The sequence below is a fragment of the Sinocyclocheilus rhinocerous genome, unplaced genomic scaffold (genome assembly GCF_001515625.1).
Source record: "Sinocyclocheilus rhinocerous isolate Xijiao unplaced genomic scaffold, SAMN03320098_v1.1 scaffold144, whole genome shotgun sequence".
Lineage (NCBI taxonomy): Eukaryota > Metazoa > Chordata > Actinopteri > Cypriniformes > Cyprinidae > Sinocyclocheilus > Sinocyclocheilus rhinocerous.
Genome location: NW_015645650.1, coordinates 398,910 through 412,456, shown reverse-complemented (window position 1 = coordinate 412,456; position 13,547 = coordinate 398,910). Strand labels below are relative to the sequence as shown.

General features: G+C 35.1%; 1 protein-coding gene across 9 annotated transcripts in view; it reads right to left on the bottom strand.

Annotated features, from left to right (window-relative positions):
* Nucleotides 1-950: 950 nt before the first annotated feature.
* The window catches only part of LOC107706884 (rho GTPase-activating protein 12-like), a 70,888-nt gene continuing 58,291 nt past the window's right edge, over nt 951-13,547 (bottom strand). For 3 of the 9 annotated variants that reach the window (XM_016510717.1, XM_016510716.1, XM_016510718.1), the window contains exons 3-18: nt 9,512-9,772; nt 8,024-8,164; nt 7,843-7,923; nt 7,116-7,241; nt 6,068-6,139; nt 5,551-5,622; nt 5,191-5,252; nt 4,850-4,931; nt 4,329-4,451; nt 3,448-3,549; nt 2,517-2,615; nt 2,300-2,402; nt 2,102-2,218; nt 1,888-1,986; nt 1,705-1,782; nt 951-1,212 (exon numbers count right to left, since the gene is read on the bottom strand). In XM_016510717.1, the coding sequence (XP_016366203.1) occupies nt 1,097-1,212; nt 1,705-1,782; nt 1,888-1,986; nt 2,102-2,218; nt 2,300-2,402; nt 2,517-2,615; nt 3,448-3,549; nt 4,329-4,451; nt 4,850-4,931; nt 5,191-5,252; nt 5,551-5,622; nt 6,068-6,139; nt 7,116-7,241; nt 7,843-7,923; nt 8,024-8,164; nt 9,512-9,772 (1,734 nt within the window). In that variant the 3' untranslated portion in view covers nt 951-1,096. The remainder of the gene's footprint in view (nt 1,213-1,704; nt 1,783-1,887; nt 1,987-2,101; nt 2,219-2,299; nt 2,403-2,516; nt 2,616-3,447; nt 3,550-4,328; nt 4,452-4,849; nt 4,932-5,190; nt 5,253-5,550; nt 5,623-6,067; nt 6,140-7,115; nt 7,242-7,842; nt 7,924-8,023; nt 8,165-9,511; nt 9,773-13,547) is intronic. The other 6 variants (XM_016510719.1, XM_016510721.1, XM_016510720.1 and 3 more) reach the window with 6 other exon arrangements.

Genomic DNA, 13,547 nt, shown 5'->3' with positions numbered 1-13,547 from the left:
ATACACTAATGTTCAAAAATGTATTTTGAAAGAAATTAATGCTCTAATTCAGGAAGGACATATTAGATTGATAAATAGTGACAGTAAATAGATTTATAATATAGATTTCTATTTCAATCAATTTTTTATTTTATTTTAAACTTTCTATTCATCAAACAAAAAAAAAATGTTTCTTGACCACTAAATCAGCATATTAAAATGATTTCTGAAAGATCATGTGACACTGAAGGCTGGAGTAATATCTGCTAAACCTGCATTACAATAATAAATTACATTTTAAAATATATTAAATTATATATAGAAAACAGCGATTTTCATTTGTAATAATATTTCACAATATTACTGTTTTTACTGTAAAAGCATCCTTGGTGAGCATAAGAGGCTTCTTTCAAAAAAAAAAAAAAAACTCTCCAAACTTTTGAACAGTAATGCAATTACGTAAACAAGTTTTTTTCCGTTATTTTTGTAGACATAAATAATAGTTGTTTTATAATATCTGATCAATTGATTGACGGATATACCAGCCAGTATTGGATATTTAATTATGCATCCTCATATCTTCCATTTTAAAATTTAGATTATATTTGCCATCATCTAAAACTCACTTAAAGTTACTCTTTAAAAACATTAATAATTACTGTTAAATGTAATCTATAGCAAATCTCAAATTGATTATCCATTTTTCATAATGTACATTACAATGTTGTGATGCCTAAATGGATGGGTCTTTGCCAGAAAGAGGACATCGCTTCATACTGACAGTCAACACTAAACAACATCTACTAAAAGAGCCTGGAGCATCAGCAGCATAACAGTTGCGTTCTCCACATCTGCCGTTTCCTGTGAAGCTCCCAAGGTTGATGTCACAGTCAAGAACTGTTTACACAGGCTGTTAACTAATTGAATTACATTCCTACTGCATCGCAATCACAGGCCGCCATGCCTGGATTAACTACAGCACCTCACGCTCACACTGTCTTCCATACAGCCCTTCATGTTGTCTCTCTGTCTCACTGTCTTCTGCTCTCAATATTTCTCAAGACTCTCTTTCTCTCTCTGTGGCTTGTGCGTCACACCCAGTGCCAGTGGCAATGCATCAGTAGGATGTGGTGCACACCCTCCCTCCAGACTCTCTCCTGCTAAACATCTTCAGAGCACCTGTAGTCACGTGGATATCCTCCCATTTATTGTCTTCCAGATTCACCTTTTCATCTGCAGACATATAAACACATCCTTCATACCGATTCAAACCAAAGCTGCTGAGCCACAACATCAGACTGATAACCAACCAATCTGATTGTTTGACCTTTGTTGTTACCTTTCAGGGTAGGAGATGTGCGTGACAGTGTCATTTCAATATAATTTACAGTATATACTATCATAAAATGAATTAATATTTTGAATTAGCTTTTGTTTTATATTTTCATTTTCATTTTAGTATATGTTTAAGTGATTTGATGTGCTATTGTCATTTTAATTAGCTGTTTTAGATATATACTTCTATATAGTTTAAAATTATTTTATTTCAGTTTTTGTTTTAGTCATTTTTAGCACTTTAAGCTTTTCAAGTTTAAGTTGTTCCATCTAATATTTAATTTTATTTCAGCTTTATTTTAACAGTAACAAGACTGGCGCGTGAGAATGGTTTGCGAGATTGTATCGTTTTTAAAAAACTATATTCAGAACAAAACAGCTCTTCCCTACCGTGATTGACCGCAAAGCGCAGTTTCTGTATGACAGCCAGGTTTCCACTGACTCTATACAAGCCATCAACAATCAAGCCTGAGAAACAGATACAGAGAAATGAGACAGGAAGTGAATGTAGACCTAGAATGACAACTCAAAAATGTATTAGTAATCCAACTGATGAAACAAACAGATAAATACCTGTATTCTCCACATGCTCAATGCACATCTTGACAAAATTAGGCACGGAAGTGCCTTCTCTCTGACACAGGGCAGTCAAACTACAGCCAAACACCTGATCTGAGAACAGACAGAAGGGTTACCAGAGGTGTCTTCTCTTTCCTCTGTATGTAGATCATTCACAAAAGCCCATAAATATAATTAAGCTGTATGTGCTTATATCAGTGTATTTTACCTTTTATGTAGCCCTTGTCCCGGACAGCCTGTAATGTTGGTCTCCGTGTGAGGAACTTCTTCAGTTTGACTCTGGTCTTCTTCTGCTCAGACGAATCCAAACTGGAGTTCTTTACTACTGTACAAACACACGTGTGTGGCACCACTCAACAAACCTTGTGTAGCTATGATTTATTTTACAAATGTATGTCTTCTGTACCTCTGTTTTTCTTTGAGTCTCGTGGGTCTTTCTCTTTGTCGTGTTTCTCAGTTCCTGGAGACTCAGGCATGTCCTCTTCAATGGCCTCATCAGACTCCCACGCCTACAACACATGCATTATCATTATTACCATTAATAACACCAATGTACCTTTGAACATCTGTGTATGCTGTTTATGCCATAATTTTGTACTGTGGGGTGTGTTGATTTCACTCACATGTGTGTTGATGGTCTCAGAAAGCGCTCTGAACCAGTCATTGATAACACTGTCAATCTCAGACTGGATCAGCAGCTCTGTGCCCACTCGTGTCTTCAGCTGCCGGAGTCAAAGTTCAGATCAGGTCAGTGGGAGCATATTAGTCAGGAGAGATTCAGTTACAGTAAGAATATTTGTAGGTAATACAGGAAAACTTATATTGTAAATGGATAGTTGCTATGTTGCTTGGAAATCGTAAACATACTGCAATTATAGTAATTAATTGTATTACAGAACTTTGTGTAATTTCTAATAACTAATAAAAATGATTAAATAACTAATAAATGAGCTATTTGCTAAACACAATTGTCTTTTATTGTAATACTGTTGCCATTACATAAAAAGCATGTTTTATCAAAGTAATAGGCCAGTAATGGCTTTGTGATATAGTCATTTTGCTACAGTTAAGAGAGTTCTAGACACTGTGATTCAAATTGTGTCTAGAAAAAAATCACTGTAACTAACAGTCTCTCATGGATTATTGCTTTATTATCTTCTACTAATTTACCAGGAAATTGCTCTGTATGCAAAAATGTTAAAACAAAGGGCTCTTTCACAGAAAAAATGATAATTCTGTCATAATTTACTAACCCTCAAGGTGTTCCAAACCTGTATGACTTTCGTTCTTCTGTTGAGCACAAAAGAAGATTTTTAGTAGCCATTGACTTCCATAGTATGGATAAAATACTGTAGAAGTCAATGGCTACCATCAACTGTTTTGTTTCCAACATTCTTCAAAATACCATCTTTTGTGTTCAGCAAAAGAAAGAAACTCATATTTGAGTGTGAGTAAATGATGATAGAATTTTTATTTTTGGGTGAACTATCCCTTTAAGTATTTCTAACAATGAGTATTTTAAGAAATTCAAAAGTAAAATCAGCTGACTCTCACCTCAATGACATGTTTCTTGCTGGACTTTTCTTTGGATGCCCACTCAACCGAACCACCTCGCAGGTCCACTGTAAATTCGGGTTTGGACTGGTTGCCTCCAAACTTGAAAAACAAGGTGTATAAACTTGTTTTAAATCCTGTCACCCTCTAAGCAAATCATCAAGAGTTATTTAGGATTCTCTTTAGTCCAGTGCTGTTAAACACAAGCTATAGTGATGTTCCTGGGTCAAAAGCGAGTTACACTGTATTTTAAGTGTCAATTAGTTCTGGGTGCCAAAAGTACAATAATAGGTTAGACTGGAATATTAAATGCACAATGCACACACTTGACTGTTTTATAATTTACGGCCTAGGTTTGCAAAGAGCATTCCCACATTTTGCTTTGCGCAATGCTAAGCTCCATTTTGTATACAGATGCTTACACATTCAAATAGCATAAACTAAATGAGTCTGAATATGCAGAAATGCATGCCAACAATTTTAAGGTTCTTAGTGCATCCATTTTAATTTACTAAGTCTGGTTATTTGACATCGTAAAAGTTTTAAATTCAGTCTCTCTTGCTGGAGGAACTAACTTCAAGCACACAGCAGGGGGCGATAAGTGTGGCGCACAGGCAGAAAGTAGGACGTGCACAAATAAAATGGGAGACAAGCTGCCCTGCTCAGCTGATCTCAAAACAGATCTGCATCACACAACCAATTATTAATTTATAATTATTTCAATAATGAACTTATAATAAATACCATTCATTTTTAACATTTTAGCCTATTTAAAACCAACTAATGAAGTTTTTCAAATGAACAATCTGTAATCTAGGCAAAACTGTTCGTGGATCAGCATCAAGGGCACATTCATTCTGTCCAGAGAGGCTGACACATACAGAGGGAGCCCGGTTGCATCTACAGTGCGTATAGGACACTGCAGGCCGGGGCTTAATCGAACGCTTCCAGTTACTTAGCAATGAAAGGAGGAGTTCAGGAAAGGAACCATTGCGGCAGTACGACTTTGAAGAGACAGAGAAGAGATGGAAGAAAGGAACAGAACAGAAAAGAGAGTGATGATGCATGAAATCACACTCACAACACACATGGGAGATATAAATGAAGGAGAGAGGTACAAATCGGCAAGAGAGCTAATATTAATAGTAATCTGAATGCTACAGTTTTTAGATAAAAGCATGTAGGCCTCTTTTTGTTTATACTTGTTGCCGAGCACTGAATGTGGATGCAGTTTGCATGATACACTCCTGAATAAATGCAGGCAAATTTGAGGTAGACTGTGGGGAATCCTGTCAGTATTCAAAGCATGTAAATTGAAATAATGCTGACTAACAGGGTTAAGAGAATAATTCCACATTTGTCCCAGATGAACAGACCAATGTAACGCAGTTTGAATACATACCCAGCTGGTGCCGCTGCCCTGACCCTTTGCAAAAAGTAAAGTGGATCCCTGCAGGACAGTCCAGGTGGAGGCCCAATTCTTCCTGCAGGACAATACAAACAATAGATGCATCTGTGACACTTATTCTAAAGATCAAATGAGAAACTAGACCAGTTTTTTTTAATGACCAGTGCTTACATTTTTCACTGCAGCACAAAACATTCATTCTTTGAAGTATAAACAAAGGCCACAACATTTCTTTTAAGAATACATATTGCATAAATATGATAATTTTATTAAAATGCGATTAGTTTATCTATTTCCCCACACCCAATTGCAATATTCAGTTATGCAGTTTTTACCTGACTTTCTTGCCATGTTCAGTAATCTTGGTGACATTGAGAACACCACACTTTTCTGAGGGCTACAGAGAGGAGAAAAATTAGCTTAGTAAGTAAACATTAAAAGGAAAATATATATATATTACAAAAAAGGAAAAAGATTAAATAATTAAGTAAATAAAATAATAATATTGTATATTAATATATATTAATATAATGATTATAGTAGTATGTATTATTATTATTTGCAGTAGCAGTAGTATTTAAATTTGGAAATTTGTATTGCACATTCTGACGATAACATGCATTTAGAAGATAACTAAATGTTAATACATTGAAAAGAGCATGCATAAAATCACATGGGTTAGTGTGTATACTAACGGTGGAGGGGTGTTTGGGTGAAGAGGGGCAGGAGTCTGATTCAGGAGAGCTGTGTTTGGCATTTACAGACTCCTGCAAGTCATAAAGCAGAAAAAGTGCGGTGTTAAACATTCAGAACAGAGGGAGTTAGAGGATGAATACAAAAAGTTAGACCCATACTGAAGGCAGTTACGAATCTCCAAAGAGAAAAAGGCTGATTTATCAGTGTTTGCATGACAGATAATGGTCAAAATCACTGTTATCTCAAGTCTTGCCATGAATGATTTGTAAGAACATGGACAAGAATAAAAAAAAGATGTCAGTTGAGTTAATGAGGAGTTAGTATAAAGCAAGCATACAAATAAGCATCACAACCAGATACATCACATGTAAATGATAAAGTGCAGATCTGAGCAGGTTTTGATCAACGCAAATTTGTTTCCTTGATTTGCTTGAAAACTATTTCAATTTGTGAAGTGAAGAAATCAAGAAGTCTGTAATCACATCTGATTGGTTACAGCATAATGAGGCGACTAACTTCTCTGTACAGTGACAGGCCGAAGCCCCTGGGGAGGCGGTTCACGCTGAACCATCTGCTTTTGAATGGCAGCTGGAATGAAAACCATTGTGCGACACAAGAGCAACAAAATGTCAGGCTTGTTTCATTTAGCATCTTTACAGGACCAGCATAAATGACTAACAAGATAAAATACAAACCATATGCACTCACACACACACACGCATGGAAAATGCACAAGATTAAGGACTGTTAAAAGCCTTGTGCTCTCCTAGAGGAAATATATTTGGTCTGTGTTAATCTTCACTGGCATCTGAGTGAAGGAAAAAATGACTTTGACAGCCTTTTAATTGGCTTTTAGGCTACATGCTGGTTAACAGGATAAACAATAGGATAAAAATAAATAAAAAATTGTTGTATTTTGGTATGTCAGGTTCTCAATTATCCTCTGAGGGTATTTAGATTTACATTTTTGCATTTTGAGGAAATATACATTGTGTTGAAGGTGTACATTTTTATCAGTTCAAGCATGATCATTTTGCAGGAAATGAAACCCATGATTTTGGCATTGCTAGCATCCAAAATTAAAATAAATAAATAAATAAAATTAACATTTAAAATTAAAAATAGTTACAATACTATTTATAATATTCATATATATTTTTAAATATGTTCTTATGTTTATTTTTTGTTAAAGGTTAACTGTTTTTACCAGATTTTTTTTAATAGTGTGATTTTTGGTGAACTGTATTGAATCCAATTAGGGTCACTCAATTTGAATTATAACATAAACATAACATAAAACATAAAAAAACATACAACAGATAAAATAGAAAACAGTATTTTAAATTGTAATAATATTCGCAATATTACTGTTTTTACTATATTTTGATCAACTAAATCAAGCCTTGGTGAACAGGAGACTTCTTCCAAAAACATGTGCCGACCCCAAACTTTTGAATGGTATTGTATGTATTCATATATATTCCACAAAAAACTGTATTGTGAAGATTATTTTGTGCTCTAGTTGTGCTGTGATTTGTTTGTGTTTAACAACATAGACGCATACCTTGTCACTGATGTCCAGCACATAGGTGCTGTGTCTCCACTTGGTCAGCACAATGGGCTCCTGCTGTTTCCTTTCCAAACTGTGACTCTTAGGAGCTTCTCCAGAGATTGGAGGAGAGAGATTATACTGGGAACAAACAGGAAGAAAAAGAGAGGGAGAAAGTGACAGATTAGTCCAATTATGATGCGAGAAACACAAAATATAATGGGCACTAGCAGAGTCACCACAAAAATAACATTCAGAAGATCATGTATACATAATTCTACAGGAAAATGTTTTAAGATAGAAAATAGATTGGTTAAAAAGATCCAATTAGTTGATATACAAAACAAGTATTGGCAGCGATAAAGACACAAAATAGTAAACAAAGGTACCTCTCTCCTCACCGTCCACAGCACCATGTGCGGTCAGATCCCCTCCTCTGAACATAAGCCCACCCAACCCGCTCAGCCCCCCAGAGCACAACATGTGTGTGTGTGTGTGTGTGTTAGATGGAATGAGAGTGAGAGGATGTGTAATAAAAGAGAAGCGTGTGGTCAGATAAACAGTGTCCAGCAGCGACTGGGGCAACTAACTAGATTAGGGAATCAGGGTTACTTTTAGATTTTCCCAGGAATCCTCCTACTGCCCTGGTTAACACTAAAGCTAAAGCAGTTAATGATCACACATGACCTAAAGACAGAAGAAAGGCTGTTTTGGAATTTCTGAGGAAAAAACTTTAACTTACTTTTGGTAACTCCCATTCTGAGCGGGATCCGTCAGCGCTGTAGTAATACGGCCGCCCTTGTTCGTCCACATGCTTAATCCACTGCCAAACAAACAAACAAACAAACAAAAACGATTTGTTACTCTGTGTCTCATTCAAAACAAAAAGAGATTTCTGTATGTAAGCAGCTCCCTTCCAGCACCTTCTCATTGGTGTATTCAGATACATAGAGTGTGTGGCCATGTTCATCCAGTTCCTCAGACCAGCCTCTAGGGGGCGATCCGTACTGACTGTCTGACTGACTGGAGTGTGTGCTGGGGCAATTCTCCTCAGAAAACAAATGCTGAAGAAAACAGTAAGACAAGAAAATGAGTAAAAATGGCAGAAAGATAAGAGAAAAACTGCAACTTCAGCTGTATGGCATGGCAACAACAACACTAAAGTAAACTGCTTTGGATAAAAAAACAACAAAATGTGAATGCAAATGTTATTTATTTAAAAATATTATATTTAAAATTGTTATAATTATTATTATATATTGTATTATTATTATTATTACTACTACTACTACTACTACTATTAAAAATAAATGTGTTTTATACAAAACAAATGTATTATTAATATAATTATCAGTAATAAACAATAAAAATATACTATTTAAAAATAATCAATTTTAATGCACAATTTATTTTTATTATAATTATTATATTTAAAATTTAATTTAATAATGTTTTTTTATATTATTTAAAAATATCACCATTATTACTATAATTATTACTATTATTATTATTGGTAAAAAGCAATATATTATAATAAAAAAAATAAACATGAATACACATTTTATTATTATTATTGTTGTTATTATTTTATTTTTAAATAAACAAAGATAATAGTTGTAGTTGTACAAAAATGATAAAAGTTGCAATAATATTTTTTATATATTATTAAATATTATATTATATTATTACATCTGAATTACTATTATATATTAATAATCCACATATACATACACACACACACACACACACACATATATATATATATACATTATTATTTAAAAACAAATAAAACATTTTTAATACTGATTTTGTTCTAAGTTAGAGCATCTGTAACGGATAGCATTTTAACTGATAAACAAAACAAAAAAAGCATGTCCCCCTTTTATTATGCCCAAATTTTTCCACTAGATGGCAGCTATGAACAATGGATTCCACTAGATGGCAGCTATGAACAATGGAAAGAATGAAACAGATTGAAACTTCAGATAAGACTAAATTAGTTTGGAAAACAGGTCAAACATTGTACTCTTGTAAATACAGACATACATGTCAGCGTTTACAGTAACCAGAATAACTTAACACATTTTTGGTAAAAAATAATCCGTAATAATAGTGATTTCCGCAGAGAGTGAGTTGCTCCACTCTGTTCTGAGTGAAGCTGGGTCAGCCGTCTGTTGAAGCTTAAATATCTGAACAGCATTTTTCAAAGGCTTAAATATAGACTGAAGACCTACTTCAACTCTGGCCTAGTTCAAACTTTCACATGCACAAGCATGTGGGCACAGAGTCACACTCACATTAGCATTATTACATCAATGCAAAGATGGTATGTTTACAGATGAAATGAGATATATTATTTACATAGCTGACCAACATGGACTTTTCAATGGTCATTTTTCCAGTTGTGTTACCTCCATGTCTCCAGTGTTGGACGTGTCCCCACGAGTGACCCCGTTGTCTCGAGAGCGGGGCGGTTTCCACGTCCTCTCCTGAGTCATACGGTTGTAGTAGAAGTTTCTTCCACTCGTATCCTTGTGTGTTTCCCAGTCGCCCAGGATATGCAGAGGGGAGGAAGAGGGAACAGGTGGGAGAGACGACTGAGAGATCTTTAGCTCCTGGAGGTTGGTGTAAACGGGGGACTCGGGTCGACCCTGTCCGGTGGGAGATATGCCCTGTAGACAAAACAGAGGAAGAGAGGCAAGACAGGAAAATTATGTAATTTTAACCAGCTAATAAAACTTTATTTATTTTGCCAAGCATTGGAAAAACTCTGACAAAGAGATCCAAGATTCATAGGGAGCCCTAGAAACATCTGCCAATGATTTTATTGCAGCGTTCTCGGTCGACAACTGGCTGGACTCTAACACTGTTCTTTTAAAACACATTTTAAATGAGAAGAAAGCATGACGAGAATTCAATAAAGTTAAAAATTAAGCACAGAAATATTTGCATATGTTTTTCCAAGAAAGAGAGACACAGAACGACAGGAGGAGCCAATTAGAAAGAAAATTGAACAGAATCACAGAATGACCATCTGTACTTAATCTGAATGAGTCAATGCTGATATAAATATATTAAAAAATCAAAACAACAAAAAAAAATCCATAAAAATCCATCTGTTTGGACAGATTACACCATTTCTGAAATGTCTTGATTTATAAGAAAAGCATGACAAAATGAAACAAAAACTAGACTGGTAAAGATTATTTATAATGTAAGTCTACAGGATAAGACATCATAATTGAAAGAAATATTTAGATTTTATGAACAATGCTAGAAACCGCAAGGTCATGAGTATAACATACTATTAAGGTTGCAAAAGTGTTTGCTAAATTAATACATTGTAAATACCAATACAACGGTTCAGTAGTCCAGTAGAAATGTCTGGTTAGTACAAATGAAAGTAAAGAAGCTAGTCAATGAAAAGCAGTTTGAAAGAGTTATTTTAGAAAGTGTCTCTACCTCATTACTGTTAGACAGACCACGTCCTCGCTACTAAAGGCGCTGTTATTTTCGTGTAACCCATTGTGAGCTTCACCATAACGAAAACAAGCCACACAATACAAACGAACACACAAACCAGAGGAAAATTGAGCAACTGAAAACTCATATACAGGAAGAACAGAAATAGAAGCCATTCTCTCACCTGAGCATAACAGAAAATACTGCTCCCAGAACATCAACAAAGCCACCACTGACTGCTTGACTTGAAACGCACTGTAACTGGTAATGTGTCTGTGAATACATACGCTAGTAACGCTACTATTAAGTAACCTGCCAGGGGGTTCTTAAAACTTGGACGTAACATCTGAGGACCAATCCAACAAAACAATGACCCATTTCTAACCTTTTAAAAATTCGACACAATTCCTGTTTTTATGAAAAGGCTGTTGGCAAAGACCCGAGTATTTGGAAGAGAGAGAAAGAGGCTTGTTAGGTAATCCATCCTGTCATGCATGGAAACATATGGGACATCCTGTCATACTGAAATAATAAGGTTAATCGTGATAACAGACTAGAAAATATTCCAACATTTTCTAATGTCCTGTGAAAACTGTGTGGCATTGAGCAAAACATTTCAAAATTGAATCCCAACATTTCATTCAGCCAAATACATTTTGACTGGCAGTCAAATAATTATTTATTTGTATAATTATCACTAAACTACACTGCACCAGTCCTAAGTCGTATCACTACATGCTCTTTCAGCTTACATAATTAAATGATATCAACTGAGATTAATTTCATGTCTATCTATCTATCTATCTATCTATCTATGTGTGTGTTTGTGGGTTTGTGAGATTAGTAATACAATCACGTTTTTCGAGTGTTTAGATGAGTCAATGCTGATATAAATATATTAAAAAATCAAAACAACAAAAAAAAATCCATAAAAATCCATCTGTTTGGACAGATTACACCATTTCTGAAATGTCTTGATTTATAAGAAAAGCATGACAAAATGAAACAAAAACTAGACTGGTAAAGATTATTTATAATGTAAGTCTACAGGATAAGACATCATAATTGAAAGAAATATTTAGATTTTATGAACAATGCTAGAAACCGCAAGGTCATGAGTATAACATACTATTAAGGTTGCAAAAGTGTTTGCTAAATTAATACATTGTAAATACCAATACAACGGTTCAGTAGTCCAGTAGAAATGTCTGGTTAGTACAAATGAAAGTAAAGAAGCTAGTCAATGAAAAGCAGTTTGAAAGAGTTATTTTAGAAAGTGTCTCTACCTCATTACTGTTAGACAGACCACGTCCTCGCTACTAAAGGCGCTGTTATTTTCGTGTAACCCATTGTGAGCTTCACCATAACGAAAACAAGCCACACAATACAAACGAACACACAAACCAGAGGAAAATTGAGCAACTGAAAACTCATATACAGGAAGAACAGAAATAGAAGCCATTCTCTCACCTGAGCATAACAGAAAATACTGCTCCCAGAACATCAACAAAGCCACCACTGACTGCTTGACTTGAAACGCACTGTAACTGGTAATGTGTCTGTGAATACATACGCTAGTAACGCTACTATTAAGTAACCTGCCAGGGGGTTCTTAAAACTTGGACGTAACATCTGAGGACCAATCCAACAAAACAATGACCCATTTCTAACCTTTTAAAAATTCGACACAATTCCTGTTTTTATGAAAAGGCTGTTGGCAAAGACCCGAGTATTTGGAAGAGAGAGAAAGAGGCTTGTTAGGTAATCCATCCTGTCATGCATGGAAACATATGGGACATCCTGTCATACTGAAATAATAAGGTTAATCGTGATAACAGACTAGAAAATATTCCAACATTTTCTAATGTCCTGTGAAAACTGTGTGGCATTGAGCAAAACATTTCAAAATTGAATCCCAACATTTCATTCAGCCAAATACATTTTGACTGGCAGTCAAATAATTATTTATTTGTATAATTATCACTAAACTACACTGCACCAGTCCTAAGTCGTATCACTACATGCTCTTTCAGCTTACATAATTAAATGATATCAACTGAGATTAATTTCATGTCTATCTATCTATCTATCTATCTATCTATTAGGGGTGTCCCCGACTAAGTATTTTCATAGTCGAATCTGACTTTTCGAATCTTGCCGATATTCGACTGATAGTCAAATCATAATTTGGGGGCGGGGGGGCAAAATACATTACCATGAGTCAAGTTAGACATTCGACAGTCATAATTACTGACGTTAACACACAGGGAAAAGGTGTAATGTAGGGGAGAGCGGGGCACAAAGTAACACTTTTTGACTTTCTCAAATTGTGTAAATCCACATGGGGTTCAGAGTATAATTTTTTTATCCACAGTAATTTCACACTTACACTCACACTACAAATATGTCGCTTTGTTTCATAATTACAGTGTATACGTTTTTCTTTATTTACCCTCAAAAAATGGAAGTGAAATGTGACAACATGCCCCGTAGGTGGGGTACATTGTAACATCTGAGGGGCACGTTGTAACATGACCATATGACAGCTTAAAATGTTATCTGATCTAATGAAAAAAATATACAAGACAAACTAAAATATTTTGTCAATAAAATAAAATAATTATTTATTTCAAATAAAATAATGGCGTTTTTTAAGAATTAAAAATAATCTGATTTTGGAGTTTGACAATGAACACATTGCAACCATGCTTGGGACGGCCCACATAAACGAGCCAAAATGCCCCGAATGCACGAACTCTGCGCGGCTCTGAATGAACTCCTTTTGTGGACGCGTTCTTCACGCAACAACGTGCAGAAACACAGCAACTAAACTCTAAAAATGCACAGCGTTTTATTATAATAGTGTTCTCATTATAATTATGTATATGACAGTCCCAGTCATAGTTATTAATATTCTGCATTGTTGTTTGTCCTGCTCGCGCTGCACACTGAAGAGATAATCACCGTAGTACTACAATGAAGCGC